Below are 19,919 nucleotides of genomic sequence, written 5' to 3' on the forward strand. Positions count from 1 at the left end.
TTTCCCTGGGAAGGGAACAGGTTTCCCTACTGAAACAAATCATGCAACTTGGAGGCAGTTCCTCAGAATCGGCTAAAATCTAAAATACTGTGTCTGTCCCAGTGTTCCTGTGTTTCCCTTTGTTGCAGACACACATACACTTCCCCCCCCCCCGGGGAAAAAATAAAGACCGCAGATATTTCAACATTGGTAGGGACTACATAAAAATGGCTGGGTAAACTTCAGCCCTAGCGTGAGTCAGTGCAGTTCCTTTGACTTTAAACTGGCACCAGTATCTACTTCACACTGGGGCCAGATTTCCCGTGTCCTGGGCAGAGTGCTGTTTGTGGACCTTGGTTGGAGACCTCACTGCATTGGGCTCTGCACAAATACACATTAAATTCTTCTCTATATCGCAGAGCCTTTCTAAATGACTTCAAATGGCCTTGGGGGCTGGTATAGATGACACTAGCAGTCAGATCCCTTTCTGGGACTAATATTTAGAAGTCTGAACTAAAGTGATCCTGGAAATTGTTCCAACCCAAGGAAGTCCTGTCCACCTTTTAAAATAAGTTATTTTGGAGCAGGGGAAAGTCTAAGGTAGACAAGGCCTTTGACTAGTGAGGTCTCTGGAGCTCTTAGAAGCTATCAAATCAGTCTAAATACTGACTCTGCTTGTTCAGGCTGTATGCTGAAGTTCAAGAAGTAAGGTGTGTTAAGCTTTTAATGGTTTGCTTTTAATCTATCCAGCTTATTTTCCCTCCAGCACTTCATCCAACCACTCTAGATTCTTCTCCTTTTGTTTAAAAGTACTACAGGTTTTGCAAATGGTTAGTCCTTTTAAATCCTAAGCTAAAATAGGCAGGAAAGGACACCTGCTCTCCCCAGCTTTTCAAACAGGAGCACAGGCTTTACAGAGGAGTTTCATAAACTCCTTAAAATACCAATTTCAGTCCTCTCTCCTCTAATTGAGTTACGTGGGCAGAGCCTGGTAGGCTCAGAGAGTCTGGCTGTCTTCATTATAAGTCATTTGATAGATGAGTACCTGCACTTGCGGGCAGTCCTGCTCATAAGTTCAGTGAGCTTGATCTTAAAACCAGATAGGGTTCTTGACCCTACTCCTGCCAAAGGCAGGCAGTTGCAGAGCCTCACTGCTCTGATAGCAAGCAATCTTCCTATAATTTCCAGCCTAAATTTAGTAATGGGATTTGGATACTCATTTCTTTTTGTCCCCATTTAGTTCTTTAAAATGAACTAGCTTTTTCTATGGTGTATGCAAGGCAACAATCTTCTCCCCTCTTGTCTCTTTCTTGTTCAATGAAACAATCCAGGCTCTTTCACCCTTGTAGCTCTTCTCTGCAACTCTTACTAAGGCTCTGCTTGAATTTCAGGCTCAGGGCAGTAACAGGCAAATACCAAAATCACCTTTAAACACAGCAGGTGCAGATCAAAGGAGCTAGAGAGAATAGGACTGGAGGGCTCTTGAAAAAACTCTTTCTCTGTTTCATCTCATTTAAATAAGTATTTCCTTTTTTTGTTTACTAAGAATACCGTGGTTTTTGAAAAAAAAAGCCCCGCACTGTTTTGGTAAGTGCACTGCTAATTCTCGTGGGGCAATATCATGCCATGGAAACTAGCAATTATTCCTGTCTCTGCCATTTGTTATTCTGAATGGAATAATTTAACTTAAGAAATTTATTCTAAGGACCCTTGCATAGTCTGACGCATGTTTAAAATGCTTTTTAAGACTTGCCAACAGTGTGGCTAGACCGTTAATGGCTTGTGCTACTTAACATAGAGACTCCTGTGGGTGTTAGCGTGTGTGGTAAATAATACAGAAGGTGGAGAAGTTTTTGAAACGGGGCCAAGCCACGGAGGGTAAAGCTTTGAGCATCTTTACTCATAACTCTGATAAGGGGGTCTGACAAAAGTAAAACTGTTTTGTTTGCAATCAATGCCTGAAATTTGCCAAGGGCCCCATCATCCAACCTCTTACGTCGTCAGAACTAGGGTTGACAAGTTGGTCAATTGACTGATCAATTGACTGCATATTTTTGACCAGTCAAAAATATGGCAATTTTACCAAAAATTAAAAAAAAAAAATGTAGTTTTTTTTTTTTCTTGACAGAAATATAATTTTTTTTAATTGCTTATTGACACATTTAATGGAAGATCTGGGCTTTTTCTGTGTTGTTTGGACCTACTGGCAATTAAAAAAAAGTACTGGTATTTGATAGGCCAATTGACCAAACTTTATTTGACCAGTCAAATACTCAACCCTAGTCAAAACCCAAGTGAAAATGTAGATCCTTGAGCCTGTTTTCTATTTCCCTCCTGATAGAATGAGGGAAGGGAGAAATACATGTTGTTCATCTTCTCCCACAGTGAGCAAGTGTCACTAACCTTTCCCTGCCCAGTCATGAGCCTGCGTGTTGGCTTTTTCCGTTAGATCTTTTGCAAAAGAGTGGTTTGCGTCTCTCAATACTTTTGCACATGGGTCTAACGCAGCATAAGCGGATGAGCCATCACGGGCCATGCTTGGCTTCTCATGGTCACGCTTCTGCTAGCTTGGCTGATGTCTGCCTGTGCCTGGAAGGTTATGCTTTTGTTGTTGCCTAGTGGGGAACCTGATCAGGGCTGCATGCAGGTTTGTGAGTTTTCATTGTTTGCTGTTTCGGGGTTAAGTGTGGGTGGGTTGGTTTTTATTTTTCTGTCTTGGTTGTGGAATATTTGCTGTTGTGTTTTTGCACTCGTGGTTAATGACACAAACTAGGTGCTCCAAAGCTCTAGGGATGAAATCCCTTAGAGGATGCAGAACCTGTTTTTGTCTATGCGTAATTTTCAACACTACCAAACTGTGAAATTTCAGGGATTTGGGAAGGATGGCTTGTGAAACATTGCTCCTCTCTACCCTTTGCTGTGCTGGAGTTACTGAGTTTGAATTTAAGCCAGCAACACAGCATCTAATGACAGCAAAAGGGCTCATTTGGATTGACATTGCCCACTTGTAAACTTGCTAAACATATAGGGATGCCTTTAAAATAAGGGTTTGATGCTGCAACCTTAGATGCAATCCTACTGAAAACTCCCATTGGCAACCTGAAGTTTTGGCTTTGTAAATAATTGCTTTGTATGCACTGTGCACCTTGAAGCATTTTTAAGCACTTGTTTGGCTAAGTCATTAATCAAATGCAGCTGCTTCTGGGGTGCCCCAGCAAAGGAATAGGCTAGAGATGATAGAGCACAGACAGAAGTGGAATTGAACACAATGAAGGGGAGGCAGGGGGGTGCAGATGTGGGGTGTACAGAGAGAAAAATCCTCAGGCCTTAGGCAAGGGCATAGAATGCAGTTACCCGCTTGCAGCATAGGTTTCCTTCCACTGCCACGCATGTGTGTGCTGTGCACCTCAGTGTGACGTGCTGGGCTGCAGCTTCCCTTGGCATGTGGCTGGAGAAGGGGATGCAATGCTAGGACAAGAGGATTGCTCTGGCTATATGAAGGGTGTTCTCTTCTGCAGTGCTTCTTGGATATGACCCTGTTACTACCTGAAAGACCTGTCCTTCAGAGACCATCCTGCCCCGATTCTTGCTGGGAATACTGGTGTAGATGAAGGCCTCTCCCTGCTTTTGGAACCTGAATAATTCCCCATGTGCTGCAGACACCACAGGCTGTATCGTATCCCCTCGATCTTTACTTTTAAAAGAACTGAGATGCTTCTAAAGAAACTGCCAGATATCCCATAATGTATGATTAGGCAATAGCTTTCTCATAGGGGAATTTTCTTACAGCCAAGCAGTTGGCTTACTCAGAGTCATGAGGGCTTCTGTCCCATAAGTGGGTGTTGGCTAAGTGCTTCCTGGGAGAGCTAGCAAAAAGTCACCAGCTATAATGCACAACGCCAGGAAGCGTGTGTCAGTGTGGAGGGGAGAGACCAGGTCCTGTCCATACTCTATCTCTAGGAAGAGCCGACAGAGCAGACCAGGGAAGGGACAGGCAATATGGTGGCAGATAGGGCAGGGACCAGAAAAGAGCAGCAAATCGGGAAGGGAGCAGAAAGCAGAGCAGGCAATCGAGAAGGGGAAGGGGGTACCAGTGGCCCTTGGGGAGGGCATGGGGGTAATTTTGTGCACTCCTGCCAAAAACATTGCTTCTGCTGGGTTAAAATGATGTACAAGTTTCCCTCATCAACCATGGTTTTGCTAACCACGCTTTTGAGTATCCACACTTAATATTCTATATACCATTTCAGCTACCACGGTATACAGTTTTGAGTAACCACAGGTTTCTGTGGCCGCGTGTCAGCTCGCCACCTGCCGTTTTTCCCATAAGCCTTTTGTCTTGCCAACCATGGGAACTTTCAGGAACCTAAACCCAGTGTTTGGCAAGGGAAACCTGTACTCAGAAATTGCAGCAGTGGGATTATTGCATTGTTTTCCCCATCCTTCAGCTATGCAAAGTAGGTGGAAAATGCAGCTGGTAGTGAGTGAAGAACTCGGAGTAGTATCTGTTTTGTACAGGTGTTCATGACCATGCAAGGTCTGGGAGAAGGCAGATGCCTCTTTCTCTGGCCCAGCAGAAGAACATGTGGCATTTGCATTTTGAGGAGGAAACCCCAAACAAAAGAAAGACCAGGCTGAATAGCGAGGAATGGGTTTTTTTGGATGAGCTCTGTTAATATAGCAGTCTGCCCTAAGGTGCCTTCTAAAACCAGAGACTGTAGCATTGCTGAGGGCAGTGTCGGAAAGCATTCTGCGCTGGCAGGCAGGAAGGACTAGACCATCTGGTGTTGGGGTCTTTGCCATTCCTGAGTTATGTCATGCTTGGAAATCATGCCTCCCCTTCTGTGACCATCTCTCCTACGTGTGAAGGCAACATAGTTTAGTGGGTGGGAAACTAGGCCGAGTCAGGAAACCTGGCTTCTATTCCTGGCTCTGCCACTGTTTTCTGGTGTAACCTTGGGCAAGTCGCTTGTTTTCTCTTTGCTTCTGTTTCCCCAAAGCAGAATGGGGAGAAGGCAGCCCTTTGAAGTAGGACTCCCTGAGCATGAGGCATCATCCAAACACGGAAGGGCAGCCTCTGCTCTGAGGCAGTCACAATCTCAACACGGAGGTCGTGGAAAGGGGAACAATAATAACTACACTCTGCCCAATATAATTATGATGATCTCTGAAAGAAAGGAGGAAGGATTTATTTGGTCTTTGTGTGATAGGTTTGAGCACTTAAATGCTCCCGGGAGCTGACAGGGCTGTAAGGCACTGAGCGAGTGCATTAATGGTTTTTTCTCCACTGCTTGTGTTTCAGGCTGGGCGTTTGCAGAGCAATGGCTCAAGTGGAACTGCTCTGGGCTGCAGCGTCCTTGATGCTGCTTGGAGCTCTAGTGGGCATGTGCATGAAGTGTCAGCAGTCCGGTAAGGCTTTCCCCATTTCTTTGAGTTACAGGGCAGTCCAAGGCTAGTGTGGGCAACACGTGGGCTGCCTAGCTTGTCTGAAGGCTGCCAGACAGCAACGTGTCTCTCTGCAGTTTGTTGCCCAAGTGACCAATCTACACCATGTCTAATGAGTTTGATGCCTAATTGTTCATTGGGGTGACAATACTGTTCAGTGTAATGGAAGCTTTGTCCCAGTGTGTGATGGTTTTGCTGCTGTGCGGTACCCCTCAGGTCAAGCTTAGGCTGATGTCCTGAAGCTCACATTTTCTTTCTGTTCCTGTTTCGTGTGTGCAGGGAACAGTTTGGCTGTAGCCCTTTTGACTGGAGTCCCATACTCTGCACAGCACGAGGTCCTGCTGTCTGCTTTCTTCTCCGTGCATCTCCGCCATTGCTTTGCTTCTGTGGTTGGATGCAGGGGTGTTGCTGCTTACGTAGGGCACTAACTCGTGGCCTGTATCACACCTCTCCCCCTTTGCCCAGTAGTGCCCTTCTGTGGAGGTACAGTAGGTCTGGGATTTGGAAGGAAGGAAGATGTTGGGACTTGCCTGCACCCTCCATATTCCACCTGCTTCTACAGCCAGGGAGAGCCATGGGAGATAACACAGTCCAGCTGCATGTCGGCTTTGCATCCTCTACCCATCCGTGCTGTGGAACTTCAGCGGGGAGCTGTGGGGACGTCTGCCATAGAAGGGAGCTTTGACAGCACCGCTCCTGCAGACACTGTGTCCTCTGGGGGCACGAGGTTTCAGGAAAAAATCTTGAGGGATTCCAGTGCTGCTGGTAGTGAGGGCCAGCCAGCAATGGGTGGGAGGTGTGGAGGAAAGGCTCCTTTCACTTCTGAAAATGAATGGGTATATGGAAACTGCTCAGCTCCACAAAGAAATAACGTCACAGAGTGCAGCTGATGGATGTAAATCTGAGAGCATGATAAATTCCCCTGCTGACCCACAAACTCAGGGTTGTGCTAAATCTAAGACCAGTCCAATTTGACTGGAGATAAGTTTGACTCAATTGGGGTGGGGGGCTCCTGGTCAGACTTTCTGAATGTGTGGTTTTTAGCTGGGATGTATTTAGTTGCTGTGTTGGTCTGAGACCAAAAGAAATGCAAAACTCTAGATCTCTTGGTTGAGAGGAGGATACCTTGTATTGCACCAACTAAGAAAGTGCAAGCCCCCCCCCCCCCCCCCCCCCCCCCCTTTCCTTTTTCTGCAAGCTTTGAGGCGCACGCATCCTTTCTCAGAATCGGGGAAAATTTTAAAATGGTAAAAATTAAAGATGTTTTTTAGCTGAGCACTGGGACAGCTGTTGGGATCCAGTGTCCTTTCCTGGTCCTGGCTGCAGGTTTGCTTGATGGAGATGGTTCTCAAAATGTTTTCACAACTGGTGCCCTCTGCCTTCTTTGCTGCTTGCCTTTGCCAGTTGTGTGCAGTGTTTGTTCACTCAGGTTTTCTAGATCTTTTTCTTCTCCTTTTGCTGCACTTTAAATCCCAAGTCACCCATTCTGATTCTTTTTTTTTTTTTCTTCTAGCTGCTAAACGGGAAAATAAAGAGCTGCATCAGCAAAGGAGTCGGTAAGTTGCCCTTCACAATCCTTTTAATTTTCTGCTGAAATGCAGCTTCTCCACCCATGACAAAAAAGCAGAAATGTTTCACTGCATCAGGGAAGTATCTCACTTTCGACTTCTGTGGTAATGGGCTGTGCACTGGAGATCTGTGCAACATTGGCTTCATCTTGTCATGCTAACAGCTGTGACCTAGACCTTGGTTGTGCCCCCTGCACTTGTAGTTCCCTCTCATAAGGACAGAACTTTCCTTGTGTTTTCAGGCGTGGAAACCGGCAGACATTTGAGGTGATTCGGACCTACTCAAGTAAGTATGAATTTTACCGTGCTCACTGGGCATGAGAAGGAAATGCAAGGTGCTAAGGCCTGGCAAGACTGCAGCTCTTGCTGGCGTACTAGTTTGTGTAGCTTTTCAACACCACCTCCTACCCTATAGAGAAGTAAAGTCATGGCTTGAATCCTTGCCTGGGGTGCATTTTCTCTTTAAGACCTGACTGACCATCTCAATTTATTGCTCCTTCAAAGGAGAGTTGAGAGACCCAGGGGCCTGACTCTGCTAAAATCCCAGCCCAGATCCTTAGATCATAGAAAATAAGTATTGCAAAAAATAACAGCTTATTGGTTTTTGGCTTCTCTGAACAGAAGCCTGTGCCTGGGAAAATGGCAGTGTGGGTGATGGGACACCCGAACGATGAGCGACTTGCTTGTTTTCACGTTGGTACTGCTTCCTGTTTCAAATCCGGTTACGTGATGACCTTTTTCTTTTTATCCCAAACTCAGCTGCTGTTTTTTTGGGTCAATACTTTGACCCTAGCTGACTTCCTGCCCTTGGGGTAGGGGGTTGGACTCCACCATCTTCCTAGGTCCCTTCCAGCCCTAATATCTATGAAATGAAGTTGCCACAAACCAAATCTGGCTTCTGGGTGCTGTCTTCTTCCTGTCTTCAGTCTGATCTCAGTAATATGATAACAAGAAACACCGGGGCTGCTCCTTGGTCCAGGTCACTCCTTTGGTCCCAGGAATTTTGCTGGGGCTGGGAGAAGCTTCCTCCTCCCCCCGCATCTTATTTTCTTTGTTTTCTTTGCCCTTCCACCCCACCCCACCCATGCCTCCCCTCCCTTGCTTTCTCTTCTCTTTTCTTTTCTCTTCCTCTACCATCACTAGCCCCCATCTTCTGTTCCTCTGCTGCACTTTTATTTCCTCTGGGACAGCTAATCTGAAAAAGGGAGTCCACCTTGTTCTGAAGGGAGTATGATTTGTAAAATGAACTCTGCCGGTTGCAGCTGACCGGGAAAGCCCGAGCCCCTGGCAGAGGTTGACAGTTCTGTGATAATTGGGAATTAAGGGACCATCATCAGTGAGAGGGGGAAGGTTTTAAGGTAATTTGGGCCAGTCGGATACTGCTTATAGACACAAAACCTTAATTATGGTTGTCCTAATGCTCTGGAGTATTGTTTTCTTGATGGCCCACATGGCTGACAAGATGGCAGCTCTCACCAGGGCACAGCGGGCAGCAATGATCTAACCTAGAGATGACCACAACCAGGTCTGTGTTGGACAGATGGGGTCCAGTGGCTTGGCTAGCTGGTACTGGAGGAAGACATGTTTTGTAGCAGCCCAGGAGGAGATGAGGAGGATGCAGGCGTTTGTTGCCTCGGCTCCGCTTCTCCCAACTTTTTTTTTTAACTGCAGAAGAGCACTTTCCAACACTGGCGTCTAGGGACTGCATGGTGAACAGTAACAAACACTGGGGAGAGCTGATGTAAAAGGATTCATGGACACTGTCCCTCTCTCCTTATCCATCGGCCGCCCAGTGCTGTTTTGTTAGCACCACAAATGCATTCCTAGCAAAAGAACTGGGAAGAGATTGTTTAAAGATGCGGAGAAAAACATTTAAAATAGGGCTGCAATAAGGTATCTATAACATCACCTGGCCTTTCTGAAGTACCTTCATCTGAGGGGGGGAGAGTATAGAATAAGCACCAATAAGCCAAATTTATTTTAACATGGTGGAGGAAGCATGACAGATGCAGCCAAACTCCAAGAGAAGTTATTAGGACTTCTAGAAGAACCTAGTTGTTTTATTTTAAGAGCTTATAAGAAAGACCTGATTGTAGCATGACTGTAGGTCAGGCTGAGTGGGAGAAAATAGCTGGTAACTATGGCAGGAATAGCAGCTAGCACATCTATTGAGATTGTAGCATTAGGAAAGTTGTTTGTAGTAGCTCGCCCTGTTCCTTGTAGACGTGAAAGTTTGCTATATTCACTTTGTCCCTTGGCTCACTGTGTACTTTTTAAGAAGGTAACTGAATATGCACAGGAAATCCTTTGTACCTAACTGCTCTGTGCCCTGTTTGGAAGCATGTCTATTGTTGCCTTTACCTTGAACATTCGATTCTATTCTCTATGCCAGTTCCAGTGGCAAGGCTTGAACAAATTAAGTCACCGGACAGTGATCCAGTTATACGGTATGTGACATTATTTTAGCCAAAGTTGGGAACGCTGGGGGGGTCTTTAGGTTTTGGGGTCCAATTTGGAATCTGAGCTCTGTGACTTGGCATATATCTAATTTACTGTTAATCATTTTGTAAGGTTCTTAATCCCTTTTTCTATCTTCCAATTGCTTTTATAGCATTTACTAGCACAAGTGCTCAAATGAAACGCAAGGAAACACAATAGCATTGCAGATGAAAGGCAAATCATGTTAGGAATAAGTTGAGGCTCTTTGAGCACCATTTTATACGGTGAAGCCCGACCAAACTCATATGGGAAACGTATGGTAAAAATATTGCTGCAGTGTATACTAGTATTTCTCCAAATCTTGGGTTTTGTTCCAAACACTTCAACTCCCATGTTGGAGTCCTCGAAATATCTTCTGTTTCAGACCCACAAAAAGGACCATGTCACTTGTAGTTATTCCTCAGACCTATGTTTGAGGACCAGTGAAATATGCAATAGCTGCACTGGTTTCCATCCTTTTGTGAGTTGATTTATATTCCAACACACATGCAGCATGCATAAATACAGACTGGGGAATGACTGGCTAGGCTGCAGTATTGCAGAGGAGGACTGGGAGGTTATAGTAGACGGGTGGTTTTCAAACTTTTCTGAAGTCATAGAACCCTTTCACATCACTACTTCTGCCACAAAACCCCCAACCGCATCCTTATCCTAAAGACTGATGTGGAGCCAGGCAACCTGGCCCCACAATAGCAGCACATTGCCTCCCTGCCCGCTCCACCATTACCCCCATTCTCTTTGCAGAGCCCCGGGGTTTCACAGAGCATGTGTTTGAAAACCACTGCAGTAGCTTATAAGCTGAATATGAGCCAGAGGTGTGTGGTCTTGTTGCAAAAAAACAAAACAAAAAAACCTCCAACAGCATAGTGGATTGTATTAACAGGAGTGTCACTTCCAAATCAAAGGAAGAGAGGGGTTCTTCCACTCTATTCAGTGCTGGTGAGGCCACACCTCATACTGGGTGCATCTACACATTAATTAATGCACCATAGTTATTGCACCTTCAGTTTAGGACTTGGATAACCAAGCACTAAATCAGCACACAGTAATTGATGCTACTGCGCAGTAGCACCAGCACATGGGTTTTTGCAGACGCTAACTGCGTAGTATCCTAATACTGCTGCACAGTAGCATAATAGCATGGGTTTTGCCTGGCATGCTACTGTGCAGTGTTGTTAGGCTACTGCTCAGCTAGCATCTCATGTAGATGTGTCTCGTTTTGGGCTCCACACTTCAAGCATGTGGACAGTTTGGAAAGAGTCCAGCACAACAAAAAATGATATGGGGCCCGGGTGAGACAGCCTTATGAGGAAAGGCTGAAAAAACGAAAGTCATTTAGTTTAGAAGAGGGATGATACTGGGGGTAGGGAGGGAGTTTTATAATGGTCTTCGAATACCTGAAGGGCAATTATAGAGAGGATGGAGATGGGCTTTTCTCTCTGGCTGCAGGGGACAGGACTAGGAGCAATGGCCTCAAGCTGCAGCAGGGGAAATGCAGGTTGGAGATTAGGATGTACTTTCTGACTGAGGGGGTCAGTATTGGAACAGGATACCTAAAGAAACTGGAATCTCTCTTCTTGGAAGTTTTCAAGAGCAGGTTAGACGGACATTAGTCTGGGATGGTTTAGTTGGGGATGACCCTGCTGTGAACAGGGGGCTGGAATAGATGACCTTGTGAGGTTCCAGCCCTACTTTCCTGTGATCCAGCATGAACTGAAATGGGGGGATTACCAGTAAATGACATGTGCAGTCATCGGTTGTGTCCACAATTTGATTTATTTCAGAAGCTCCAAGAAGTTCCTGACCTCGGATCTTGACAGTAAGTATTTGTATAAAAACATCCACTTATTTTAACTGCTCTCAGGTGCAGGAACTGATAATAGCAATAGCAGGAATAGCAGGATAATAGCAGGAACTGATAATAGCAAATCAGTTCCTGATTTGCTATTATCTAATAGCAAATCAGGAACTGGGAATGTTACCAATCTCTGCTTATTTCACTGGCAAAGGGAACGTGTATTGGGGGAAAATCTGTCTGCTGTCAACTCCTATGAAGTTCATTAAAGTTAGGCCTGTGAGGGGATGTTCAATTCTTGTTTCTTGTCAGCCATCCTGATTTCTGAACGTCCTATTTTATGGAAGCTTCTTAGAGCTAAAATCGACTCCTATAACATTACCCATCAGGGTATTTCTGGGACTTGTCCATAGGGAGGACTAATTGGGATGTCTCTGGGGAACAGTGATGCCTTATATTCAAAATGTCCTAGCTGTTGTGTGCTGTGGTTGTAGTTTAATCTACTGCCAAAGTGAATTAACCTAATCCACAAAGACACCTAAGAGTGCTTTTCTGGGGAAGAAGGACAGAATAGGAGGTGTGTTCTGAGCTTTCCCCCCAGGTAGACTAGCACTTAAAATGTTATACAGATAATAAGTATTTGGTTGTTTTGACAGCCCTATGTAAATGCATGGTGTAACCCTGTGTCCTTGAACTTTTAGAGTTGTTTTTTTCTCTCTAGTCTGTCTTGTGACTCTCTGGCTGGGTCCACAGACATGATTCTGACTCTAGTCTTCTCAGTACCCTTTGCCCAGTGTCTGGGAACATGTTGTAAGTTATGGGCTTGATGGCTAGAGAGCATCTACAGCTCACATTGGTTTCAAAGCTGGAGTTTCGGGTGCTCAGGACTTCTGAAAATCAGGCACTCAACGTGATGTTAAGTGGAAACATGCCACTATACAGCCTTCAGCACAGCCAGCTTCCTTCCAGGCACTGCTGAGACATGGTACTCTGTCAGGTCACTGGTGAATAGGGGGTTAACCCCAGTTCAGCTTTCTCCACTTGTCTTAGTTTGGCTGCCCAGGGATATGAGAGTATGTCTGTGAGAGAGGATGGGGAGAATATGCTTTTAGGTCAGGCGGTGGCCTCAAGACTGGATCAAATAGCAATAGTGGGATTTTTCCTCTTTCTGCTTTTTCATTGATTCTTTCTTGCTATAAACACTACCCCATAGCTGGGAGGGAAAGACGTTTAGGAGTGCAACTGCTGGACCATGCTAACAGCTGGAATGCCCCACTTACCCTGGGTAACATCCATGGTGGTACATAGTTCTTCCTAAATCACAGGTCTTTCATCCCTCCTGGAAGAAAGGTCAGTAAACCTGGGTTCTGGTGAGATACCAGAAGGAGGGAGGTTTCACTTGTGGCCCACTGCATAGCTCAGGACTATTTGCAAATCCTCTGGCTGCCCTAGTGGGTAACAGAGACAATCCCCTGGGGTTTTATGTGGTATTTCTAGAGTCCCCACCTCTTTCCCCAGTGATATCTGAGTATCTCAGAAATATTTGCTTTGCATCCCTGGGAAATCTGCTTCTCATTTCACAGAACTGAGGCACTAGGTGACTTGCCCATGCTCGTATGGGAAGTGTGCGGCAAAGTGGGGACTCAACCTCAGCCCTCGGAGTCCAAGACCAATGCCTTAATTGCAGTACTGTCCTCTCTGCATGGGGTGGGATTTAACAAAAACCCTGTAAGAAGCAGTCCTGTCATCACTATTCTAGGCTCTGCCTGTGACTTCTGCCTTTTGGTTTTGTTTTCACCACAATATCACGCTGAGCTGATGGTATCAATGATTCTTTATCGTACCCTTAAATCCACTTCCTAAGAGATGACCTAGATGGCTGTTCCCTTTGGTGTATTTTTGCCAGAGTAACTTCTTGTTCTTCCGTGAATTATTCTGCCTTTCATTTGATACTGACCTGTTGGACACCTGGAGGTCCTCAGTTAATGGATCCAAATCCTTCCATATCTAATTTTGTAGCCCTCCTAGCCACCAGTTACCTGGCTGCAGCTATAATGCCGTGTAAACGTGTGCTCTCTTCTAGGTGGCAGTGCTGAGCCCAAATGCCAAAATTCAATGAAAGGTAAAAAGCTGTACTGCAATGTAAGGCAATTAGGCTAAAAACATGGAGGGTAAAAATCCTAGGGCTGGTAGTGTTTTGTCAGTGCTCATCAGATGATATACCCACCTGTGCAAGGGACTGTTGACCTTTTGTTAAAACAGTGAAATAACTCTGTCCATGACGCACCATACTTTACTCTCGTCCATCTTTAAAGAAAAGACTCTTGACCCCGCCTGTTTATCCAGCTGCCACAGTATCTTGCTTCACCTGCCATCCCAAGGAACATGAAAGGCACGATTGGGAGCTGTTTCCAACCCTGTTCCTGCCCCTCAAGTTTAACCAAAATGGCTTGGCCAAAATCTATAAGGACCTTCTTCTCAGGCAGATCTGAGAACCACAGCTGCCTCTTTGTCTTACTGATGGGTCATCTGTCTCCAGTGCCATTGACTGACTGTCCTCAATGTCCTTGTCTGGTTTCTGCCTCTCTAGGCGCTCTTCCTGCCTCCCTATGAGTCCTTCATTGTCACCTTCTGAGCATCCTTCTTCTCCCTGCCCTGCTGTGGGTGTCCTGCAGGCCATGTCTATGCGATTCCTCTCCCACTGCTAGGATTATCACTGACCAAATAAGCCTTGAACTTGTGCTGTGGTCCAGGTGCAGCAGAGATGAGCAATTAAACAGAACTCCTTGTTCTGTTCGAGAACAGTCCAGCTCCATCCTCTTTTGATCCACCCTTCATGGAGTTGAAGGCTGCTATTAAATCCCCCCTCAGTCTTCTCTTCTCCAGACTAAATAAGCCCAGTTCCCTCAGCCTCTCCTCAGAAGTCATGTCCCCCCAGCCCCCAAACCATTTTTGTTGCCCAATGCTGGACTCTCCCCAATTTGTCTGCATCCTTTCTGTAGTGGAATATTACTCCAGATGTGGCCTCACCAGTGCCAAATAAAGGGGAATAATCACTTCCCTTGACCTGCTGGCAACACTTCTACCAATGCAGCCCAGTATGCCATTAGCCTTCTTCACAAGGGCACACTGTTGGGTCACATTCAGCTTTTTATCCCCTGTAACCTCCAAGTCCTTTGGTCGATCACTGCAGACAACACTACATCCTGCCATCACTCAGGCCTTTCACCTGGGTGTAATCTTCAAATCAGACCTTCCTCTCAGCCTTTGCATCCAGGCTGTGTCTAAATGCTTCAGGTTCTTCCTGTGCAGCATCTCTAGGATGCAGCCTTTCTCATCCGCACAGCTGCTCAGGCTCTCATCACTTCACATCTCACTGCTTCTCAATTGTTGCAACATCCATCTCTCTGCCCTTGACAAATCCTGTTCCACTTGTGTCCTCTACAAGGCTGCTGCAGAAATCGTTTTCCTACCCTGTTACTTGGACCATAGCTCTCTTAACCTTCCTCTCTTGTAAAATCAAATGAGCTACTTATCTTCACTCTCAAGGCTTTTGGTGGTCCTTCCCCATCTTACTCCTCTCATGCAGCATCTAGAGGTCAACTCCTGCCTTCTCTTGGCCTGTGACACCAGTCTTTGTCGCCCACTTGTTACATTTTATGCTAACAATTTCCTTTCTCCTTGCTGCCCCTTGTTTGCAGGAAGCTCCTCCTAAACACACCTATGAAGCCGTGCCACTGTCCTCCTTCAAATCCCTCTTTTAAAATTATGCCTGTGGAAAATTTACCAGTTGGGCTCTCAGTGTGTCATGCTCACTGCTTGTTGGGCTACCAGTACTGTATCACTGTTTTCCATGAACGTCACTGTCTGGCAGTATCCATCTCTCATCTCATAAGCTCTTAGGGTTAGAGAGTGCCTTCGGTTCAGTTACTACAGCACCTATCATAATACAGCATCAATGGCACCAGGATATTGCTTTAGCTACAAGAAGTTTCCCATCTCTAAAACAACAATACGATCCTCCTTTTCTCCCACTTTTTGCCTGTGCTGTCCATTTAAATTGAAATCTAGCTGGTGTCCATAGCACCCAGAGGCTCTGATCTGAGTTGAGGCCTTTAGCTTGTACTATAATACTAATAATTCACAAATAATAAAGAAGGCGTCTCCTATCTGTGGTATTTCCTATGTGACGTGTGATGAAGAGCAATTTTAGTCTTCAGACCTTCAGTAGTGAGGTTACGCAAAGGATGGTTTGCATCTTTAAGGGATGGGGAATTCCTGCTGCCTAGGGCTGATGGGGCAGTGGCATATAGCAGAGCCAACCCTCCCATAGCAAAGCGTGTCAAAATTGTTTAACCCACCTTGATGCAGAAGCAGATCAAATTGTTTCATGTTAAAAGTTATAAGCCTTGACTATATTTTAGGGGCCTTCAGGATAATGCAGGTCATGCGCTGAATTACTCTTTCTGTAAAATAATGTCCTTTTATTCTTTCCCTGAATTCTCCAGGTCCATGCCTGCTCCAGCTGTAGTTTGTAGCAAAACTTGCATTGAGATTACTGATGTAAGAACTGGGCCCGTGTGCCTAAGTTCAAGGGGCAGATGTGGCTGGCTTAATGTTTTGATCCGGTGGCAAGCACTTTTTGACTGGTCTGAGCTGCAGACTCGAGTGATATTTCTGAAGGTTTTGGGGTCAGTTGACTTGTGGCAGAAAGTGCTTAGCAGAGAACAGGTAACACAACAGGGTAGGGGGTGGCAGTGGTGGAGGGGAGACTGATGGACCAAGACGAGGGGATAGGAAGGTGAAGCTTGCAGCTTCTAAACACCTAAAATAAAGGGCAAGGGGGAGGGCAAAAAACATACCCTGAATTTAAAATAAAGAAACCTGAGTAACAAAGCAGACCGCTAGATGCTTGCCTGAGGGGATGCAGCAGCCCACAGACGCACCTCCAGAACCTAACTTGGCTTCTGTCACCAGAGGATTACCAATGGTCCAGGTGTAGCCGCTGTTCCCCGCTGTCTCTATGTGCATAGCATTCATCTGGATCAATCCTACAATTTTATTTTGACTTTGTGCTCTGACAACTTTCCTGGCGGTTGTACTAATGGCAAATACGTTGTGTTTTCAGGAGATAGCCAGGATTGTGAAGCTACCTATGTGTAAGTCGTTCTTTCTCTAATGTACCAGTGCATCCATTGAATCCTTTAGCCCAGTAGTTCTCAACCTTTTTACACTCGAGTCACCCTGGTTAGACTTGAGGCATCCCTTGGAAAATGCCAGCTCTTAGATTTCACTGCTTTTTTGACTACAGAAACACAATATAGCAATTTTTCTGTTGTAAAGACCTCAGAAAGAGTACAACAGGTCAGAATGTTTTTAAGAGTGCAGATGTCTATATGAAGTCTCTGGGGTTATCTAGTGAACCAAGTTTGCCCACCCAACACTGCTAATATTGCATGGCACCCTGTGGCATCCTTGAAAGGATCCCAAGGCACTCTGAGAATCACTGCTTTTGCCTTTAATTTTCCTTTTAAGATGAATTAAACTCTATTAGTTTGGGTTCTGGAGATCACAGCATGGCTGCAGCTTATTATTGAGACTTATGTTTAGCTCTTTTTAATTTCACAGCCTCAATAACACTTCACAATGAATCACAAACCACCCTGAGCCACTATTTCCATCATGATCAGTAACTTTCATTGCAGTTCCCCTCAGCCTGGTGCAACTACTGCTTAGAATAGGAAGAAAAAGTATTTTCCCCAAACGCTTCTGACTTTATGATGTATATAATACGGGAAGGCAGTCGCTCAGCATCAATAGGCATATTCCAAGAAGGCGTTCCAAGCCCACCCTCTGTTGTCACGCAAAGCTCATGTTGATGCGTTTTCTACTGAATCGTGTCCACCTTCTGCGCAGCTCTTACCGAACTGTGAAGCTGCACATTTTTGCAGGTCTTCAGGTCTTTGAAGACTCAACAAAGAAAATAGGCTTGTTTTGTGAATGTTGCTGGCCGAATAGCCAACTGCTTGAACTGTGCGAAATGCACAGGAAACCAAATGCTTTCCTTTTGGTCTCGAAAATGGTTAGATGGCCCCGTTGCTGTAGAGTTGGAGTGCCTGCATACTGCATGAAGCATAATAGTGGACAGTGCTACTTACTGATACAGGTCACGTAGTCATGGTATGGAGACAATTGTTTCCTTAAAAAAGAAGGGGATGGGGGAGTGCAAAGGATGCTTAGAAATCAGTTTGCACTGCGTCTCTAGAAGGCTGGGAATTGACCTACCTAGTCATAGCATTGTAATGCCCAGAGATAAGCAGCAATTAGAGAAGGTCCTGATATATTCAGACCTGGAAAACATACTCAAAGGCCTTTCCTTTGTGATATATGGCCATGGGGCTGCTGAAAAACTGGGGTCACGTGTGAATTAGATGTGTGGGTTTTTGACCCAGCACCATCTAGGTCGGGAAGTACCTAATAGATAGATGCTTTATCTTTTGCAGTGACCCCATAGCTACAGATTACTACAACTGTGGGAAGTACTTAAGACCACCAAATGGTAAGCTTGCAAGACAGAATGGAGTAGCAATTGACTTGATAGACTTGGGGAAGATAAAGCAATCCAAGTGTTACCAGCAAGCCTGCCTTGTGGGATGTAGGGAAACCTGTAAGCAGTTTTTTTCCCCTTCTTTTAGTCTTTTGTTACAATGTGATTTGACAAACTCGGGGCTAACAGGCATGCAATATGCAGCGGGCTCTGGGCATTAAGGAGTTAAAGAGCGTTGTAAACAGGGGGAAACACAAAAGAACAAGAGTGCTACCGAGCAGCAAAACCACTGAAAAGAAGTGACACGGTGTGGGACCATGCTCATGTGATGCTTCCTTTTGTGCAAATAAAGCTAATAAATCAGCTCGAGCCTGGCCTGGCTGCAGGCCCATGGTAAAGTGGCTGCTGAATCCCCATGTACTCCAGAGCCAAAGGCATGATCATTCAGAAGTGGCATCTTCTCTGACGAACAGCAGTAGACTTGAGATCCTGTCTCGGTGGGCTGCATGCATGGTGGATCCCAGCCATGCTGGGGAAGCTGCTGCTTCTGGTCCCACGGTATTACCCAGCCCCTGCCCTGTTGCATTGCCTGATGTGCAGCGGAGTTGCCAGAGGCAGCAGGCTGTCCTAGGAAAAGTATATGAAGCATCACGGATCTTGCATGCAAGTAGCACCCCTTGATGGTAAAGGAACAAGTGAGGCAGCAAGACCAGAAGTTGTGTTGAGAGATGTTAGCTTAATGGGGCTCTGTGTAGAAGCAGGGGCTGGGCTTGAGGATCCCCTTGCAAGACTGTCAGCCCTTTAGGGTAAAGACTGCCTCTCTGCTTGCACCATGGTGAAAACAGTCACTGTAATAATAGTTAGGGTGTCCTATACATGTTCCATTTCCAATTTACTTTTACCAAATTAAATCCTAGGTTGTGGCAGGGGGCGGTGTGGGAGAGTTGAATAAACCATGACAGAAGGATGTATTTAAAACGCTAGAAATGTGAAAAAGGAGTTAACTGGCTATGAGTTGTCTGTCAGCAAAAGGAGGATGTGGTGTGGAGACCTGTAAACTGTTTTTTTTTTTCCTTTTTGACCTATTTAATTATCTAACGTTTATATTGTGGTTTTGCCTCATGGGAATTCAGGGTCTCATTGAACTAGGTCAGCACTTAGTGAACTAGGGAACTGGGAGTCATGACACTGTTTAGAGGTCATAACATTTAAAAGTGGGATTCTGGGTCCACAGGATGTTCAGTTATCACAAATGGGCTCAGGACAGAAGCTGGATTGTGAGCCTGGAAGTGAGGTCAACCCCCCTACCCCCCCAATAAAAAAAAAAATTAGGAGCTGCTAAGCTAGGTGCTGTACATACATATGATAATGGTTTTCCGTCTCCTATGAGTAACTCTGAAGCCTGCTTGCCCTCAAAGGTAGTCTTGCTTTGAAGTAGAAAGGTGAAAAATGTTGTGCGTTTCCTTTTTTGGGAAAATATTGTCTTTGCTATTTTGAGAATTTGAAACTTCCTACAAAAAATCTTTTAATGTTCTCTAGCAAGGCAGAAACTCCACAGACAATGTCCCTCTGAATCTGTCACAATGGTAGTTTGTGCAGTAGCTAGCACTCTGCTAATGCCTCTCGCTCCTGAGCTTGGCAGTCTAGGTTTGGGGAGTCCCTTTTGTGCAAAGATGAGTGGTGCTTCCATGGTGTGTCTAGCACTTCCATTAATTTTATAAGCCTAGTGCCCCACTTTCGGCCATGGGGGAGACTAACAGTTAACTGGAAGGATGGGAAGTGAATGACATCTGTGCTGATGCATATCTGCTGAATCTTTCCAGTTTAGATGCAATGACCACATTAGGCTTCAGCTGCGTTTTCCCCATCTGTAGATGTATGTTTTGCAATAGTGAACTATAGGCCGTAGCTTCTGTGGTTGAACATCCGTATCTTGCAACAAAAATAGCCCTCGAGACCCCAGGCGGGCTGCTCTTAAACGGATCCCACTTCTAAGTATTAATAAATGCTCAGGCTTCAGAGGATGAGCCCTTCTCTCAGCCTTTCATATCTCTGTTGTGGGGTTAGTCTGAAAATAGATGCAGAA

At 45.4% G+C, this 19,919-nt stretch overlaps 1 protein-coding gene across 7 annotated transcripts in view; it reads left to right on the forward strand.

Annotated features, from left to right (window-relative positions):
- LAT2 (linker for activation of T cells family member 2) overlaps positions 1 to 19,919 on the forward strand; it is a 38,595-nt gene that overhangs the window by 7,247 nt on the left and 11,429 nt on the right. For 3 of the 7 annotated variants that reach the window (XM_006029156.3, XM_006029159.3, XM_006029157.3), the window contains exons 2-8: positions 5,282 to 5,388; positions 6,938 to 6,980; positions 7,235 to 7,278; positions 9,385 to 9,439; positions 11,276 to 11,310; positions 16,415 to 16,445; positions 17,790 to 17,845. In XM_006029156.3, the coding sequence (XP_006029218.1) occupies positions 5,282 to 5,388; positions 6,938 to 6,980; positions 7,235 to 7,278; positions 9,385 to 9,439; positions 11,276 to 11,310; positions 16,415 to 16,445; positions 17,790 to 17,845 (371 nt within the window). The other 4 variants (XM_006029158.3, XM_025210613.1, XM_014522502.2 and 1 more) reach the window with 4 other exon arrangements.

This window comes from Alligator sinensis, unplaced genomic scaffold (genome assembly GCF_000455745.1).
Source record: "Alligator sinensis unplaced genomic scaffold, ASM45574v1 scaffold419_1, whole genome shotgun sequence".
Classification (NCBI taxonomy): Eukaryota; Metazoa; Chordata; order Crocodylia; family Alligatoridae; genus Alligator; species Alligator sinensis.